Source organism: Oryzias latipes, chromosome 5, assembly GCF_002234675.1.
Source record: "Oryzias latipes chromosome 5, ASM223467v1".
Classification (NCBI taxonomy): Eukaryota; Metazoa; Chordata; class Actinopteri; order Beloniformes; family Adrianichthyidae; genus Oryzias; species Oryzias latipes.
This window is the reverse complement of record NC_019863.2, coordinates 20,637,870-20,658,137: the sequence shown is the minus strand read 5'-3', so window position 1 is coordinate 20,658,137 and position 20,268 is coordinate 20,637,870. Positions and strand designations below refer to the sequence as shown.

The 20,268-nt window shown below is 39.4% G+C and overlaps 1 protein-coding gene across 1 annotated transcript in view; it reads left to right on the top strand.

Moving 5' to 3' along the window:
• LOC101164051 (metabotropic glutamate receptor 7) overlaps positions 1-20,268 on the top strand; it is a 206,934-nt gene that overhangs the window by 134,027 nt on the left and 52,639 nt on the right. Inside the window, exons 6-7 of the mRNA XM_004069018.4 lie at positions 12,151-12,351; positions 15,805-15,944. Of these exons, the coding sequence (XP_004069066.1) occupies positions 12,151-12,351; positions 15,805-15,944 (341 nt within the window). The remainder of the gene's footprint in view (positions 1-12,150; positions 12,352-15,804; positions 15,945-20,268) is intronic.

Here is a 20,268-nt window from a genome sequence, read left to right as displayed (position 1 = left end):
CTTCCTCCCACAGTCCAAAAACATGCTTCTTAGCTTTATTAATTACTCTAATTTTTTTCTATATATGAGTGTGAGTGTGTACGTGTGAGTGCTAGTGTAGCCCTGCGACGGACTGGTGACCTGTCCAGGGTGTAGCCTGCTGGAGCCCAAATGGACCCTGAAAATGATGCAGGGGGCTGATAAAATGTATAGATATTTTTGCTTGTTTAAACATAAATTCAAGCCAACTGTGAATTTAAAAAAAATAAAAAATAAAACTTTTGTTGCATTTTCATGATGACAACTGTAATAACTAGAAAATAGCGTTAAATCGGTTGACTCACGGGCGTTTAGCACTGTGTGGATGTTGGGACTCATGGGAGATTCTTTTTTTGCAACTCCAAAAACATCTCTGCCTTTTCGATGGTAAACAGAAGCTTGTAATCAATAATGCGTTGCAATTAGTGACTCAGTACGAAGCTGTGAACGGTCCTTGAACGCTAATGAGCCTGGGCTGTTAAAAATATTGACTGAGGACACAAAAGAACATATTGTCTTGTCTGACTTGTTTTTCTTTGTCTCGTTATGTTTTGCCCTCCTCCATTCTTTGTAATTTCCCTCTCCCACTGATTGAGTTTTAATTGCAAAGTCTGTTTGATTTTCAAAGATGGGCTTTCCGCATTCACGCAGCTGCCTCAATCCGTGTTTCCCACACTCATTCATCGCAGCAGTTCCCACTTCTTTTGTTTGCTGTGACTTCCACCCCTCCTGGCGTTTTCATTTGAACCAGGCAGACACCGAAATGATCTTCCCTCTCATAACAAAACGTCCAGGTACCCAAATGAAACTCCCACCTGCTCCGTTTTGGGATGATTGAGTCCATTGAAACGGCAGCAGCCACATGGAGGCGAGACAGCAGCTGGCACTTTTATTCTATGGAGCCACCCAGAGGACTTTGGCACAGAGAAAACTCATGGCTGCTGAGTTAAGCAGAGGTCAGGGAGAACACACGGGAGTCATCAGTCAGCCCAAGCACTTGGGGAGATGTGAGGAATTAAAATGGGATGGGATAACGGTTGCAGAGTGACAACATGCTTGTCTTAGAGGTTTTTTATTGCCTCATCAGAGGCTAAAGTTCTGTTTTTGCCCAGACTGCAGCAGCCCTTCAAAAACCAGCAGGAGTTCAGTGTGGAGCTTGTTATCTGCTTCCATTTACAGCATGCTTCAGAACAAGATCCAGAAATTATTAACCTTCAGCAGGAACTGAAGTGATTTACTCCCAGTTCGGTCAAACAGGGTCTCTACAAGGAGTCGCCTGTTGAATTCTGCTTGCTGCTTTAGTTTTATACTTCACTGGATCCAGACAAGGAGCTTGGACTTCAGAGGTGCTGTCTAGTGGTTTCTGGTATCAGTGATCTATACCTCCAGATTGCTTTTATATTTGTGCATTTCCATTGACTCAATCAAGATGGGCGAGAAATGGATACACTTTCTTTGATTTGGAGTTTTTAACCCTTTTCTTTGGTTTGGTTGCTTTCAGTCAATACTTTGAAAGGATAACTAAAGACTAGATCAGACCACCTAGAAAAATCACACAGCCACTTATTTTGGGGTGCCATTGCCCAAAACAAGCTCTAACCATGAGGGGAAAAAAGAATGAAGAAAATAAATACTCCAACAAATCACTGTATTATTAAGAGTCCCTTCACATGTTTACTGCACCTCAGGTATTTTTATATATTTTTTTACAATTCTTTGGTTTTCATTTTCTCTTTGGTCTGTGGACACGGTCTGCATTCACAATGTAATACACCACACCAAAGTTTATATGAAAGTAAACCAAGATGCTCATTCTGTACATGACCAGATTTTTGTTATTGGGCCAAACCAAAGTTGGACTGACCTTTTGCACCTTTGACAACCTTTTTTTATAGAGAAATAGGACTGATGGAGTTGTTGTTCAAAACACAGTGAAAACAGTGGATGAATCTTCATCATATTGAACAGTTTAGCTTTGTGTCACCCTAACTAGTATCTGTTGAGGACGTATGGTTTACAATGGAAGGTCAAGTGGTTACCAAAATGACAATGCTTTTTTGACTGGTAATACGTTTTTTGTTATTTGAAAGATTATTGTTATAAATGCAAAATATTTATGCATAGGTAAAGCTGCTAGTGGTTGTTACCAACTGTGAAGCTACGTACACACAAGGTATGTTCTGCATGTTCAAGAACACACTAAAAGCATGCTTTCACACTGGACGAGCAAGGAGGGAATTCTTCTTCTTCTTTTTCTTTTGCTATTCTTTACTAGCGCATGTCCACCACCAAAATGTTGATGTGGTGTAAATCTTGCTCCAGGCTTCTTCTTTCACTGCTCTATACCAATATATGAAGACTTGGTGTCATGTCATTCTAGCTGGGCAAAAACCACAATTATTAATTTCTCCTCCGTGATCAATTTTTAAACGCTTGGCATTTCTCTGACTTGAAGGGATGCCATCAATAAATCCGAGTCCCTGGTTGGTCAAACGCTTTTCAGTGGTCGTGTGTTTTGTACATGGAGCCCGAAAACAGTTGTAGGAAAAGGTCGTAGATCCCATGTGAATACAAGAGTGTTGAACGCAGAAGCTCAAGTTTACATAGACGTTTCATTGAAAGTGATTTCTTAAACACGCATTGTTGAGGGTGGTGTGAACGTAGCCAAAGATAGACAACCACATCCAGCTGATGGATTTCCCATCATACTTGTGAAACAAATAAAGTCGTTGGCTTATAATTAGCCAACACTTTTGTAAACCATCCGTCATTTATTTTTTATTCAAAAATTCTAAGTGCCGTCCTATTTTTACCTTCTTATTGTATTTGGTGTATTCTCTTCAGAATATAGAAGCAACAGATATTACTTTAAAACTTTAGCATACTGTTTTGCCATCATTCAGGGGAAAAAAAGAAAAGTGAGTTGTCTGATTACAGTCTGTGTTTCCACTCTTATACACTTTCCAGAATCATAGTCTCAGTGTAAACGTGGAAAAAGGTGGAAACACAATAATTTTGAGTAAAATATTGCATGTACCAGAATGATGATTAATTGTCCTACAATGGCCATTCTATACAGTGTTGTATTCCACATTTGCTTTTTATTCTTAAGGGATTGACTGTAGTCCAGGTTTTTCCTCATATATTCAGGTGTTTGTCCTTTGTCATTTGGTCTTGTTTTGTTCCACTTGACCTTCGTTTAAACACCAGCAGGATTTGCTGACATTCGTGGTCAAAATGTGAAATGTTGGCTGTATTATGAAGCAGAACCCAGAGGACCTGTGAGCTGAGCTGCAGCACAAATTGCTGTGAAATGGTAAAAAAAAATCCCTCCCACTGATCTAAAAACGGTGTAACTGTGACTCACCCCTTCCTGAAAGGTGTTGATTCCCCATTGACTGCTGATGTGTGGTCTTGCCCTTTCATCCAACAAGCAGCTGTGAGGAGTTAAAACAAAGAAGGCAGGTGTTGGACTCCTTAGCTGGCCTTCTTTCTACAAACTCCATTAATGTAGCCCATGCAGCAACAACTAGGCCATTTATTTGTGTCCCCAACCTATTTAACAGAGCTGCAGGAGGGAGGGGGTACACGTGCTAAAATTAACAAGGCGCCTGGTCAAAGGAATTGATGGTGATGCTGATGTCACTGAGGGGTTTTCTCTTCAGAGGATGGGGTTACCACAGTTCAAATATCACTTGTTCTCCTCGTTTTGGAGCTGAACTGTGCCACACATTCTCCCGGGTCCTGGAGCTTTTAGGGATCATATATTTTAAAAAGAAAAAAACAGTTTTTATCTGGCTGAGCAGGAAAGGAGATTTGAGAGGAGATGGATGCCTGTTGATGAGGGCACTTGACTGCAAGCCAGAGACTGTGGAGGGGTAGAAAGTGAGGGCTTAAAGGAACACACAGAAAAGGTAATCTTCTCTGTGCTTGCAAAGACCTTGGACCGCATGGCACCAAATGTACAGGCTGCTGATAACAGGGCTCAGTACTGTCTTCATTAGCCCACAAAGATCAGACCATCATCAGTAACGGAACACAACCCTTCTACAGGGGCAAGGAACTTCAGCTCTGAAAACACCAGTCTGCAGAGAGCTGGACCAGAGCAAACCTAGTTTCAACATTAAGTAAAATTCAAAAGATGGAGGCCTTCTTTAGCACAAATGTTTCAGCCGAACAAGCACAATTCAAATTCGTCAGATTGATTAAATTCCTCTCAGCCTGTGGAGAAGTGGTACAGGTGGAACAGAGTACGAAATTAAAAAGCGGCTCTGCTCCAGAATGTGAAGGTTCAATGCTGCTCTTTAGCTTTCAGAGTTCCGTGAAAACAGACATGTCTTGCTCCAAGTGACCATTTCCATTAAAGGCTTTACAATATATACACGTTTGTTCGTTAGCTTCAGATAAAGACTAGTTTGTTCTTCCTTCTCCTCTTCATCTGAGGAGCTTCATGTCCGTCTTAGTGATCCAACATTTCTCTCTGCAGCTTTTGTCCTCTGAACTTTGAGTCAGTCTCCTCTGGAACAGTTTTCATTCACCAGTCTTTGATTTCAGAACGGAAACACCAAATAAAACAGTAAATTTCTGTGAAAAACAGAATATATGTGGTTTTAGTTTTAACTTTGCAATTATGATGTGTCATTCTTATCTCATCTCAGAAAAAAGCAATACTTTTTATTTTGTGTTAAGTGTCCAAACGCTGTTTTTTAAAATCAACTGAGATCATTTTAAGAATTAGATTTTTGTACAAATCTAATATGCAGACATTATCAAATATCTATTGGCCAGATAACTGAAGTTAAAACTTTCGTTTTTCCTTGATATGGATGCAACACCAAACCTCCATTGAGAACTACTGCTTTGCAAACAAACAAAAGTTTTTTGTCTGTCTCTGAGATTTTAAACTCTTGCACTTGGCTAAATGTTAGTGTTTGTTTCAGAATCAATTTATACATGACAGACTTATTGACGATATATAATATCATGAATCATCCTTTATTAAAGTAATCTGCTGATATTACTGTCCCTTCCTGCTTCTTATCGGAGACTCAGAGGTTGTGATTGTTATCCAACCACAGCCGGGATTGTGGAGTAATTAATGGTAAAGAAGAGAAGGCTGCAGAAAGATATACTGCATCACATGTGGTTTTTCCTGGGGAACCAGCTGACAGGACCAAGTGTTTCCTGAATAAAGACAGCATGATAAACTGCTGGCATCTCATCGAGGTTTAGAGTTCTCTCTGATGGTAATACAGTGAAGGAAAAAAGACAAATATGCTGTTAAGAATTATAAACCAGTATTGTGGCAAAAAAAAGCATGTGATGGCTCACCTTTTTGGCCCAATAAAGATGGTTTTACTGTTTGATGAAGCTTAAATTAAACACGTAGTGTGATGTGAGATCCTCCTACCATACAACAGCCTGTAAGGGAACCACTGAACCTGCAGGTTAATCCACAGAGACAGATTTTTCCTCGTTCACAGGTCAAAGCAGACAGCTGGGTCTGACAGGGACAATCAGGTCCTAAATTGTAAACTAAACAGAATAATGAGGAATGCTCAAGCAACGGGAAAGCCAGTTAGTGGGTCATCCAGAATTCAGAACTCAACGAATCAAATATTAACATAAACTTTGTGTTGCGTGTTGCTTTATTTTTTTTCTAAAAGCATTGTCAAGGAATTAAAAAATAGAAATGTAATTCTATTTAAAATAAATTCTATTTCTCACATGACTTGAGGGTAGGTACATACCTTTTCTTGCTCATCTGTAAATTTGAGCAAAACTCTCAAATAAAAGTGACCTTAAAGTCTTTTCATTTTTGACTTGGTAAATATGACCTGGCCAGGATTGGAATATTTTTACATCCACAGAGTTCAATCCCAGAATGGCATAACCATTGCAAAGGTCATTCTTTTTAAACGACAAAAAAAAGTGTAATTATCTTTACATCCGTATAATTATATACCCATCAGGTAGGCTACGTAGCATTAGTTTGGTAGGTGTTAAAGCACAGAATGGAGAACTGCTGATGGTGTTCAGGATGGATAAGACCTTTGACTAGTGTCAATTACAGAGTCTAGATGTGGCGTCTTTAGCAGGATGGACTGCTGCTGCAGTGATCACATCCCTTCTCCAGAGGTTCCTCTCAGCCTCAGCCAAACTGCCTGCTCCTCTTTTTTTCCTCTCATTACTTATTCACAGTGCTGCTCACCAAATACAAATACGAGACCCCGCAGGAGCAGCTCGATGCCTCGCTTCTGGTAAGATTTTTCTCCTGAGCTGCCTGCCTGATGGAAGCTGGCACTGCGAGGAAAGGTGAACAGAATGTAAATATAGGTTGTTTAGCTACCACGTCCTTCCTGCATCAGCCAAAACAGTTCAGCGGCACAGTAGTCCATCGGCAACGCAACCAGCAGGAACATCTGCCTGCTGACGTCGCTGTGATAGTTCATTCATTCTTCACTGTGCAGAAAAAAACATGTAGTGCTGCATGCTGTCATGAAAGGTTCTTGGATCCGTCAAGTGTTCTGACTAAAGCTAGAGATTGTGAAGCTGAACAGGAACAGTGCAATTTTATAATTCCACTTAAGATGGTCATGATTGTCTGCTTGTTTTGCATCTGGCCTAGTTTTGTGTTGGTGGTTCAAAGCAAACTTTCTGCACCTGCTTTGACTTTTATTTTTAGCCTTCATTTTAAACAGCAACACATGTTGAGAGTGAGTCTGTGTTTTTCAAGGACGCACTGTTTGCACTCATGTTGACACCAGGGAGATGTACAGTACAGCTACAGACTGTCTTCTAGTCATAGGAGCAGCCCCACTGAAGACGCTAAGGTGAAAGGTTTTGCTTAAGGTGAAAACAGTGAGAATAATGAGGCTGGGGGTAAAAAAACAAAAAAAACCTCTGTCCCACCCAGATTACATCTCGTCAGTTCAAAAAGTTCAGAAGCCACAGTAAAATGTCAAACTGCCTCTGTGTTTGACACCTGACAGTGCAAAATTTGCACTTGACCGATCCCTCAGGGAGCAGTGAGCTTGCAGCTGTGACCTGCCACCCCAGTCCCACCCTTTTGTGTTGAAACTGCGATAACCAGCCTCCAGCATAAAGCATGAGGTCATCATTACTCTCAAATGAAACCTTGTGAGCATGTGGACATCCTCATTTTGCACCAAACAACCTCTTCTCCAAACTAAGCTTAATTTAGCATCAACCTGAAAGCAAAAACACAAGTGATTTTCTTTTTTTCATAGTTGAAAAAAATATCAGGCATCAGGGGGTTAACACTCTTTAACTATAAATGTTATTTTCCGTGTCTTTAACGACCACGTTAATGTCATCTTTAGTGCTCACAAACTCTCATTGCCAGTGTTTGTGTCAGAACCTCTAGTAAACGACATTGTAGTCGGTTTTTAGTTTACTAAATGGAGTAAGACGTACTTGCATATTTTACAAATCCAGATCGGTTAGGATTTTTGGCCCTGAAATAGGTATTGGACAATGATAATTTTTCTTGGTGGGTTTTTTGGAGACTGAGATTCATGTCCCTAAGCTTAATTCTTGAAAACAGACCAGGAGCTTTGTTCTCATGGTCAACAGAAAATCATTTCTTGTAAGAGTTAGACAGAGCCAGGGCTAACATTTTACATTAATTCAGTAGATACATTTGGTTAAAACAGAAATTCTCAGTGTTCCCTTGCTATACCATGGTTCATCTTTCGTGGTCTTGCAGTTCTGTTGATTTTTTTTCAGTGCAGTTTGCATGCCTTTTTTCTCTCTCTTGCTACCGTGTTCTGCGTCCTGATTGGCTGAAGACCTTGTCAATCAATCTCCTCCTAGTCTTTACAGCAGGGGTCGGGAACCTATGGCTCGCGAGCCATATATGGCTCTTTTGATGGTCACATGTGGCTCGCAGACAAATCTTTAATTATACTTTTTTCTTTTTCTTTCATAGACCAGTCCTTCTCGGGCGCAATGCGATGCCAGAGGCGCGCATGTAGTAGCGGTGCTTGGAAAAAAAAATCTGCGCCAGCGCTATCAGTTACTATTATCTATTATTTCACAGAGTTTGTACCACCCGGAAACCTGTGAATTACCGTGCCTAAAACTGCGCGCTCCCGTCTCTGAGAAAGAGTGCGCAGATGCGAGGACGGGATGTGTGAGGGAGAAAGCAGAGGGTGGGGCTGAGGTGTTCTGGGGACAGGCAGCAGGTGAATCACGCAGGGATTGTAAAAACCTAAAACCCGCTGCCCGTCATTCACTGCAGCGTGTAAGTGTGTGTTTGGCTCCGTATCTGCATGTGATCAGTCTGTCTCACATCTACAGAACATTCAGACCTACGATCACGTTTAAAGTCTCAACGCCTGCATGAAGAAGAAACACACCACGTATAAACCAGACTAGTCTAGACCATCAGCAAAACTACCACGAGAAATACCCATCATTTATTAGCAACAGCATAACAATGTTATTAAAAAGAATCCTCAGACTTATTGTACTTTAAAAATGTTGAAATTAAATCAAATGCACACATTCACTTGTATATTTAGTTTTAAACAAATTGTCGCGGACTGAGTTGGATGGCTGTTGGGCCGCGTTAAAAGTTCTGGAGTTCATGGAACGCATCGATCAAGCAGAGATCTGATTGGCCCTCAGTTCTGTCGCTCAGCCTGTTGTTAAGTAGTTTGGACCAATGGGGTTCAGCTGTGGGCCGAATAAGGAAAATGGGAGGGGCTGGAGCGGGAGCAGGGGAATATAAAGTTGGGGGAAGCTCTCTCGTCTCGGCGGGAGAGATTCAGGAGTTGCTGAATGAATTGAACGGCGTTTGTTGCGGTCTGCAGTAATCAGAATAAAGAACTTTAAAGAGGTTAAGTCTCCGTGCCTCAGTGTGGGAAAAGAACACTACATTATTGTATGGCTCTTTCGAAATTACATTTCAGAATATGTGGCGTTTATGGCTCTCTTGGCCAAAAAGGTTCCCGACCCCTGCTTTACAGAAAGCACTCAGCTTGCCAGTTACAAAAATCTTTGATTGCGAGCAGAAATTTGTTTTGATTCTGGACTTATGTATCTACCAAGGTTGAAACTTTGAGAATTTACACAAGAGAGAAAAGTTTAAAAATGTTCATGTCTAAAGTGTCCAGTGAGGGGTTTGACTGTCTAAACATTTGTAATCTTACTTCGCAAATTGTTCCTATCACAAATGATTTATGAAATATATCCCCTGCGATAAATGAGGGAACACAGTAAGGCAAGGCAAGGCAAGTTTATTTGTATAGCACAATTCGTACACAAAGTAATTCAAGGTGCTTCACAAAACAGAAAAATGCATTAAAATCACAATACATCATAGAAATAATCAACATAAAATGTACTTTAAAAGGAAAGAAAAAAATTGAAAATTGATTTTTTTTTTAAAGTTTCTAAAAAATAAAAGGCGTTGTCTTTGGAAGCCCTAGAATTTCATCTTTTCTTTGCAGATGACATGGTCCTTTTAGCCTCATAAAGCCATAACCTCCAGTCTTGTCTGGAACAGTTTACAACTGGATGTGAAGCAGCTAGGTTGACAATCGGCTTTTCCAAGACCAAAATCGTAATTCTCAATAGGAAAAAGGAAACAAGAGCGCTTTGGGTTGGGAATAAACTTCTTCCCAGTGTGGAAGAATGTGCAGGAGTTTTGTGAGATGAGGTTAAGTAGACAGGTAAATCACCCCAACAAATAGTAGTGGTTTTTGCTCCAGTCTGTTGTAGTAACTAGGTCTACAGATAGCTTATGGTAGGAAAAAGCTCTTACATTACCGTTCAGTCTGTATTCCTACCCTCACCTGTGACCATCAGCTCTAAGTTGAGAATTAGTGGTTAATAAAAGCTTCTTCTGAAGTCTGCCTGGGTTTATCAAGACACAATGTGAAGCTTAACCATTTTAAGGGCGCGACTCCTCCCACATCGATCCAAACCTAAACCTAGAAAAACCAAATGAATGGAATTTAAACAAATGTGGAATTCCATGGCTGCAGAAGAACACGAATTTTCCTGCAGCTCAACTGACCTCAAGTTCTGGCTGTTCCCATGGTAACATTCTGAGGGTGAAGTCATGAATTTTATGAAAATGAATTATTTACCTGTTCGGATCTGTACAAATTTAGTTCTGTTTTTACTCACATTCAATAGGCCAAATTCAAGCTTTTTGAAGAGAAAACAAGGATTTTGAGTTATTACAATAGAGTTTGCCTCTAGATCTGCAGCACTGAGCTCTAAAATCACAATGAGATGAAGCAGAGTTTGTATTTCTTGTCAGAAAAGAAGGTTTCTTTAGATTACAAATATTCAACTCAACCACAAAATCACCTAAACATCTCAGCCACGCAAACTATTTTTTTTTTTTTTTGTGGCTGTTGCCTCAAACACAGGGAAAACTTTTCTTTGTCCTTTCATCTCTCGTGTGGACCCGTCTTCCAATGCGCTTATTTCATCCATTCTTGACCTCATATACCAGAGAAAATGGCCTATATTATCAACCTGTTTCGTTTTGCTCTCATGAACAGTTTTTCCCTCCGTGAGAACTTAGCAGTGAAGCCAGCTGTGATGTCAGTAAATTTACAGCCGAGAAGTGTGCCTCCTGAAACGTTAGTGTCATCTGCTCTTCTTCCTCTGAACACTCTAGGCTGATGCTTCTGCTCTTTAGGAGCTTTTTAAAGATGCTTCATAGGAACAATTATGACTTCTAATAGTCCAGTCCAGTTTGGCAATGGCAGTAGTTCCCCTCTAAATAGGATCATTAAAACGGCAGTAAAATCACAAAACCAGAAGACTCAGCACAAAGAATATTAATCCTTCAGCCTGCAGAGGCGCTGATATTTAACATGACATCGATTCATTACGGCTGCAGTTATTAATTTTTTTATGGTGGACTTCTGACCATTTTGCTGATAAATTGTGTCTTTCTTGATTTATTTTATTCTGAATTGTTTTAACTGTAAAAAATAAGCAAATACATAAACTTTTGAAGCCTTGTAGAGGTGAAACGACTAATTAAAAAAGCAATTTTATTCATATGATAATTTGAGGTTGCTGATATGATTCACAGTCAGTATTGGTTCACTTTGAATGATCTGATTTGATTCAACTCTATTAACATTTGCCTCAGACAGATCAATCTGCTTGGATCGGAGAAAAATAAATCAGTTCATCGATTAATTCGATTAATCGTTCCACCCCTACTGTTATGGAAAATTTCCAGCAGTCTAACGAGAACTGACCTCAGCAAAGCAAATCTCCTCAAAGTTCTGCATCTGCATTTTTAGGAAAGGTTCCATGACCAAAAATAAAGGCAGACAAGTTTGGTCGAAAACTGTGACAAAGTTTAGAAAATAATTATTATGTTTTTTTTTAATTACTTCCAAAAAATCGAGCCAAGATGTAACGTTTTAAAAGTACTTGTTTGTTTCTTTGTCTCTCACCCCCTAACTTATTATTTAATATGACAAAAGTCAAAAAGTCAAAGTCAAATGAATATTTGTGTTGCACTGAAATTCCCCTGATTTTAGTGTGTTTTAAGTAAGTGTAAATGGCCAACGAAGTGTGCTTTAGAAATTACCGGATAACGTGGTTGCTTCCGCCAAGTGCATTAGTGCTGATAATGCACACTTCGGAGACCTTTAACCCGCTTATACCTATATCACTTGAATTAAATATTCTACCAGTTTTTAGTACTTTATTCTTGTTATTTTTTTGGTTTGGATCGCTTTTTTCACAAGAAGCAGACTATTTGTTGTGTTATGTGGTGGAGCGCGTTGTCATGAACCAAAGAAACAGAAAATGAGACAGATGAGAGATGTTTTGGGTGAAAACCCTAAAAAAAGAAAAAAGTTTGTTTCATCAAGTTGTCTCATCCACCAAGTTATCTCATTAAATTACCAAATCCAAGCAGAAATCAACAGAAGGTGTTTTATATTTAATGGAGGATGAACTCATGGAAAATGTGTTTTAATCAGCAGGAGCCTGAGATTTAAAAACAAGAAGTAGGAGCCTTACATCATTGTTGCTTCACTCCTTCTCTTCAGCCTTAATAATTTCTGATTCAAATAAACACTATGAAACATGACTTATTTGATTTTTCTTCTCTCTTCCTCTTAGGTCAGGAGCGCATCGGCGTGGACTCAAAGTACGAGCAGGAAGGGAAGGTCCAGTTTGTGATCGATGCCGTGTATGCCATGGCACACGCGCTGCACAACATGCAGCGGGACCTTTGTCCAGAGAACTCTGGGATCTGCCCAGACATGGAGCTCGCTGGAGGGAAGAAACTGCTCAAGTACATCCGCAGCGTCAGCTTCAATGGTGAGTGGACTGATGGCTGCGTCCTTCTGCAGCTCATAAACTGCTTTCACGGCCTGCGGAGCGCTCCAAGGCCGAGGACTCTCAGCTGCAGATCATAAACACAAAAACCCAGCCTCACGAGAGAATGAAACACACAAGCCAGGTTTGACTTACAGCTGTCTGAAAGCCTGCTCTCACGGCCCTTTAAAAAGAGATGATCTGTCCTCTTTCAGAGACCATAATTAGAGCTTCACTGCCTCCACTGCTGCTTTAGAGTCCATCATTAAGTCAGTGACAGGCTCCCTGAGTCCTTCACTCACACTCCCTCCATCCAGGCTCCGCAGCAAAAACTGCTCAAGGATTTTCATCACTCTGCTCTACTTTTAACTGACCAAAATGAAAGGACAGATTCTCTTTACAGATATTGGCTTTTTAAATGCATGCAGGTTTTGTTGAAAGCACCAGAGACATGTAGCTCTTATGGAGTGATATTTCTGCCACCACGTACACAAAAGTTTTTAAGTTGCACATAAAACTTTCTAAGTTGCAGGTGAAAATATTAAATATTTGCTTTTCAATAACTTTTTATTCTGCTTTGATATTTTCTTTTTTGCTTTCAAATTTTTTTTTGGTTTCAAAAACTTTTTTGTGATTACAAAACACGTTTTTGCATGCGTTGTATCAAATCTCGCTTTTTCCTATCTTTGATTTTGCTGACTACTTTGAGTGTGACTTAGCGTGTTAAAACTGCCACTATTGCCACCGCCAAAAAGAAATACATTGCATACATTGTGTGTCATCTGACTTTTTTTCTATCTTTGATTTTGCTGGGTTAAGTTTCAGTTTGACGTGACAAAGCTGCCATTAAAACAGCTGCTGATTGGTCCAGATTCTAAACAATTAAATCGCCACATTTATTTAACATGGTGTCTGGCACTGAGGCTCAGAAACCAAACCAGCTCATTTTAACCTCAATTTTGTCTGTTTGGATGAAGACACTTTCATTTTTTATCATTTTAACAATAATTCAGACGTTCTTTCTTTTTTTAGCATTGATTAATTTTTATTAAGTCAGATTTGTGAATTTATGACTCAGGATCTGCTGAAACTGTAAATTTGATTTGCTGACATTAGATTAAGATGTCTGTGTGTGATCTGTTAATCCTGCAGTGGAAATTATTGGTAAAAAGTGTGATTTTCTTTAAGATATGTTTTTTTTTTAAACAAAACAATAAAAGATTTAAAGCAGATGTTTTATACTGCACAAGTGTTTTTTAATTGATTGACAGCAATAATAAGCAAAATCATGATGGCTCACCAAAGGAACCTCAATGTATTTAGTAGAAGAAGCATTTTTAACTTTATGTTCATTTTCAAAGTGTCTTCTGTTTTAAAACTTGTGAGCGTTTGTCCAAATTAAAAAAAAATACTCATGAAAAAATGCTATTTTCTCTTAATATTTCAGCATTTATTGATTAAAATAAAACACTAGTTTAGATACAAATCTTAAAAAGTGTTACTTCCGGCGGGACGGAGTCAGAGCTCGGACGGTTTTTTTTTTGCTGCAGACATTTTAACACGCTGGTCGCTACACTGATATTAATAAATACAAAACTTGGTTTGATTTTAGCTGCTTTGCTGCTCCTTCTGGGTTTTACTCTGAGAGAAACGGGCCAGATGGTTGAAATCGGCAGAATCCTGTTAGAAACAAAAGCAATACAAAGTCCTAAAGTCCATGTGTGCCTCCAAGCACCGTCAACAGGAGACAGAGACACCTGATTGGTTAGAATCTGGACCAATCAGCAGCTGTTTGATGGCAGTTTTGTCACGTCAAACTGAAACTTAACTCAGAAAAATCAAAGATAGATAAAAGTGAGATTTGACACAACGCATGCAAAAATGTGTTTTGCAAATGCAAAAAATGTTTTTGAAAGCAAAAAAAAAAGTTTTTGAAAGCAAAAAAAATTGTAAGCATATTAAAAAGCAAATATTTAATATTTTCACTTGCAACTTAGAAAGTTTTGTATGCAACGTGGTGGCAGAAATATTCCATACTTTCTGAACTAACTTTTATCAGGGAATAGTGCTTTCACCTTTTTTTGCTGCTGTCCAAATCTACAATTCCAAAATCGAGAGCCCTGGAAATTTCCCAGAAGTTTCAATGGTCACTTGATATAGACCACAATGCATTGCGTCAGAAACTTTACTACCAACAAAATGTATTTAAATGTACTTTTTTGATTAACCAACGTTTTTATCTTCAGAAGACAGTGGACTCATAAATATTTGTCGCAAAATTAAATTTTAACTTCGTGAAATTGATGAAGTCATATCCACCGTTTAAAAAAAAAAAGTAGTGCGCATGGTGTCTGAATTGCTTTTAAAAGTCTATGTAAATGTGGGTTTTGGGCTTCCACGTTCATAACCTCCGTGTTCACGCATCCCTACTTAGGTTTCTACGATCGTGTTCAGGCTCTGCGTAAAGAATGCAGGGCCATTGATCCCGCATTGAAATTTAAACTAAGTTGAACTTTGATCAATCAAGGTAGTGACGTTTTAATTTTACAGAGGTGCCAACCATTTAGGAGAATATAATAATAGCGCTTTGTGCCCAGCCGAAATTAAATGACACTAGGTTTTTCATATATCAAAATTGAGCTTTTAAAGAAAAAGCAATATTTAAACCACTTCAACATTGGGTTAAAATGTTCAGCAAGCATAAGTGTAGCTCTTCACAAAAAATGAATAAATAAATCATATTTAAAGCTTGTTGCATCAAAGGTAATACTTTAACTGTTTATCCTTACAAAATTGTGAGGATTATTTTTCTTTAAAAAAAGTTGTATTTATCACATTTAAATCTTTTTTCAGTAATTTAAAAGAGGAAAAATGACAACGTTTAATTTCAACCACCAACTTAATGGTTTCATTTTTTTTATTTTTTAAGCATCTGTGGCATCTTAAGCATGAACTGTAATGGTCTGCTGGAAATTTATAAAATCTTATATTAGGATGTATATATGATTTGGGGTGTGCAAATTTCAGCAGCTCATTGTAAGCATGAAATACATCTTGCTTCAGCCATCTTAGACTTTAAGTTATTTTTATAATTAGATGTTTTCAGGGAAGAAAATGAATTTACTACAATACTCTGAGAGTTTCTGAGCACAGTGTGAATGTAGCATCAGAGATATTTCTTTTTACTTGACCCACAGTCATTGAAAGGGGCTATCAAGTGCCTGATTTTTCATTACCATTTAACAGAAGGGTTTAATGGGTGAATCTCTTCATTTGGCAGTTGGATCAAATGCTGCAAGTTGCTGCAAGTGAGAACAATTTGCAATCATTTCTGTTGCAACATCTGTCAAGAATTCTCTAATTAAAGACTCTGTTGTTCCTATATGTTTTATAGTATAGGAAGTAATGTACTTCCCACTCCTAGGGTTAAATAACTGACCTGTTATTCATCTGCAGGAAGTGCTGGCACAGGAGTCACTTTCAACAAAAATGGTGACGCCCCTGGGCGCTATGACCTGTTCCAGTACCAGTGGAACAACATCACCGGACCGGGCTACCGCATTATTGGACAGTGGACAGAGACGCTGCAGCTCAATGTGAGTCTTTATTTTGATGCCTGATATGGCCCCTTACCCTCACCCCTTGGTGCCTAAAATTTTTGTAATGCACTCAAGCAATAATAAAATTAGACATGAAGTTCGTGAAATAATAGGAAGTAAGCTCTGTTTCAGATTTTCTTTATACTTCAGCAAAGAAAGATTGGTGAAAATGGGACATGCCCTCTAAAATCAGAACTTGTACTGCTGATATTCGTACCGTGAGAAGGTTGACATTATAGGGATGACCACTAAGTTGAGCAGCTTAGGGAAAGGAACAATACATCAAAATTAAGAAAAGGGCTGGTTGGTGATAGCTTTTTTTTTTACTCTGGTAGACTTGTTTTATTACACCATTTTACATCTTATGTACCACATCTTACGTTTTCAGCACTGTCTTCAATGTGCCCAGTATGTATATTGTGGTGATCAGCTAATCATTTAGGTTTATCTCACTTTGATGAATAAAATAAAGTCCTGGTTAGTAATTGGTTGAAAAAAGAGCCGAGTTCTTATTTTAGGTTCTGAAAACTGGAGTCGTGTATGTAAATTATACAAGCATTCGCACACGTTTTTGTTTTTGCCAAACAAGAAGCAAATTTATCTCATTTTTATCCAGTAATATTAATAAACCACTGAAACTTGCTGGTTGCATTTCTCTCTGACTGGGATTAGAGAGCCAGTTTACAGCAGGTTTTGCTTCCACACAGAAGCTAATTGGAGACATGGTCAGGACTGATATTTAGAGATTATCTGAAGGCATGAGGGGGTTGATGAATATATTAGCCCACCAAAAGGACTGCGGTAAAAGGCTTATGTGCATAGCAGCAGCAGATTTAGTTGATATTATTCATTCAGCCAACAACAGTTTGTGTGCTTGTTTTAAAAACACACTGAGATCTGACGGTGTGCATCACAAGCATGTGTCTGTGCAGAGTAAAATCTGAGATTTAATTTCCTTTTATGGGTGCAGAGTCACTGTGGCTATAATCCACCGGTAGCTGATGGAGTTTCATTACTCTTCTATGAAGCTGAAATACTCCTAGACTCTGACTGGAAAAGCTGCTGAATTATGAAGGACTTCTGACTCTGCGAGCACAAGGAAAGACCAGGCAGGCTGTTGCTGTGGATACCAGAGTGAGGATGTGGTGTAAGACCGAACTTGCCTCAGTGCTGCTTTAATAGAGGGGAAGCTGACCACTGGCTCCAAAGTTTTAATCGTGTTGACTTGTCCGTCAACACATTGATACCTAATCTAATGCCTCATTGTGACACATTTTGCTTATTTACCCCGTTCCTTCCGTTTTATGTTTTTTTTTTTCTGCTTCTTGTTAGTCAGCTACAGCATTGGAGTCTGTACTTTCTGTTTGAGATACTTATCACCCAAATTTTGCCTTTTTTTTCTCTTAACCCTTGTGCTATCTTAGATGACCCCACCCTTACATTGACGTGTTCTCCCTACCATGACAAAGGTGGATAAAGGTGGAAAGATTTCATGTAATCCATGGACACCAGTGAAGATCACAAATCATTGAAGAAAAAAGGTTCAGCACACTGTCTAGTGGGTCTAGATGACCCAAATCCCAATGTTAAAGTGCCTAGGATAGCACAAGGGTTACACTGGTACTGTACTAAGATAGCTTAGACACGTGAACACATCTTTACAAGCACGGCTATACCAAACTGAAAATGCTCCATTCCATTCGATCTCTGAAGCTAAGCAAGGTCGGGTGTGATTAGTCTTGACTAGTCCTAGGATGGGATACCACTTGTGCCACTAAGTTACAGCCTAGTACTTGGAAGCACTTTCCAGTGCCTCCGTGTGCAGCTCCCAAGTTCTGATAACTGCAAAGGGTTTAGATCAGGAAGGGTATTTATCTTTAAACTGATGCTAAATCTCTTGTTCAAATTGTGGTTTGCTAAAGTGAGTAGTTGGAAGAAAAACATCAGCTCAGAACAAGCTTTTACTTTTTTTTAAACAGGGGATTTTTCACATACAGTTTATGAATTTTATAGACTCGAAAAGGAGACTTGATCATGACCCACAGAATATCTTACTGGCAGTACACAAGCATTGCCCACTGTCAGGGGAAAGGGCATTCAACTCCCATACTAACATTCCTTGTTTCTTACAGTGGCGAAATCTTTCAAATAAGAATTTCCCTCAGAGTTGACCTTAGCTTTTATTATGCTCCTAACTTTAATTGAAGGAATTTCCTGGTACAGCCAAATGGAGGATGGTTTGGGCTATGAGAGTCTTGTTTCTGCTGTGTTCATATAGTTCTTTGGCTTCATCCGTTTTCTCTGCGGAACCGTGAAGCAGCTGGGCTGAGTTGCTTTCAGGTTTAAGGGTTCTCAGCCAGATAAAGGTAGAATGCTTCCACCGTGTCAGAAGTAAGTCACTTCCACAGGTGGAGAGTTTTGCTCATGAGTGAAGCAAAGATGGGGCGAGAAATTGGCTTTAAAACTTTCAGTTCTTCTCTTCACAGTTGTCAAAAATGCACTGCCTTTAGGGCGAATAGAATCTTTCTTAGAGGTAGGGCAAGCTCCTTTAATTCAAGGGGGTTTGGTCACATGACAAGAATCCCATCACCAAGGATGGATGGATGGAATGAAAGAAATGGTCTAAAGTATGTTTTAGTTATGTTTTGAGACATATAAAATAAGGCTTGTTAAAATGCTGATACCTGTTAACCAAGGGAGGTGCTAGACAAAGTCAGTGAAAGTCTCAATGAGGTCCGCAAAATAGGAACAGACTCAAAAACCGTCACAAAAGATGCACAAACAGTGTAAAGCCATCCAGCATCCAGCTCAGGGTTCACTGCACTCACATCGGGGACGTGTGGGGTTAAGAGTCTTGCTCAAGGACACATTGGCTGTCAGGGCCGGGAATTAAGCCACGAACTAAACGATTGGCAGACGGCTGCTCTGCCCTGAGCTACAGCTACTCCCAGATGCCATGAGAGAAAACAACCCAATCCAGTCATTTTCACTTTTCTGTGTTTCTCACAGCTTTGTTCAGACTTTTTTTATTCAACTTTGGGAGGAAATACACATTAGATATTGAGCATTTACGATACAAACTTCTATATTTGTGGACTACATTAGTTCATGATAGAAACTCTTATTAAAAACCATTAACCTTTGTTTATAAAGTCCACAAAATATGAAGTAGACAGAAAAATACCAGCGTTCTGTGAAATCAGCTAAATTGATAATTTCTTGAGGTGTCAGAAGATACTTAAATAGAAATATTTCCTTGTTAAAATCCATCAGAAAAAAAACTTTAATAGGTTAAGGGTGACTTTATTTTACGTTTTTAAGCAGAAACATAATGCATTCTCGTTTATCCCATCTTTTTTGGTCATCTGGTTGGAGATTAAGCTTTTGGCGTAGGTCACTCTTGCAGGAAACTTTTGGCCCCTTGGCCTCTTCTTGTCCTCAGCAGAGACTGTGGTCCTCTTCTGAATGCAAGACCACGTCTCTGCTCTTTCACAACACTAAATTATTCACCTCAACAGCCCCCGGTGTTCCAGATGTGGCAGAGTTGTTGCCATTAGGCATCTCATTATTGCTTCTTTCGCTCCATCCTCATAACTCCTCAGTGTGTATTTCACGGAGTGTTGCTCTTCATGTTACAAAGGGGAGCCATTACTGGAGCTATATGTTCAAGCGTAACAGCGCAGCCTAATATGAATTAGCGAAGGAGCGTGTAAAACTGGTATTGGAGAATGATTTGACATTAAGGCTCCGAAGAATGATGAGTATATATGGAAAGAATAAGTAACCTTTGTTTGAACTGCGTGTTACCAGAGTCGGAGAAGAAGAGAGGCTCAGCCCTGGAGGCTTTTTGTTATGTGTGGCTCAATTATCTTAATGTGCTGGACTGACATATATGATCTGTGAAGGCACTTGCACAGAACCAGTGGAGGTTTTCTGCTTAGCTGCCTTATGCTGTGAGTCTTCCTGCTGGCGCAGAGCTTTGCTTTGGCTTAATGGGTCAATCAGGCTGAGTCTCGGTCTAATAGATCTCTCTCAGGGTTTATTTGACCATAATCTGCACCGGGACAGCTCTCAGTCTGCTGCTCGGATCCGCCAGCAGAAAACTTCTCATTTAGCAGACTTTAACTCCTCTCTATACTTCCCTGTCTTATCCAGTCCTTTACAGGCATAACAAAGTTCCTGGATGAATCACAGTCAGGTGAGTCTGTGTCAGGATGAATGCAGCAGCTGAACTTCACACCCACGCTGGGCTAAATCTGCAGACAGCTCCTTCAGGTGCCAAAAAAACTGTGCAGACACAGCTGTATAACTGAGTCTGCTG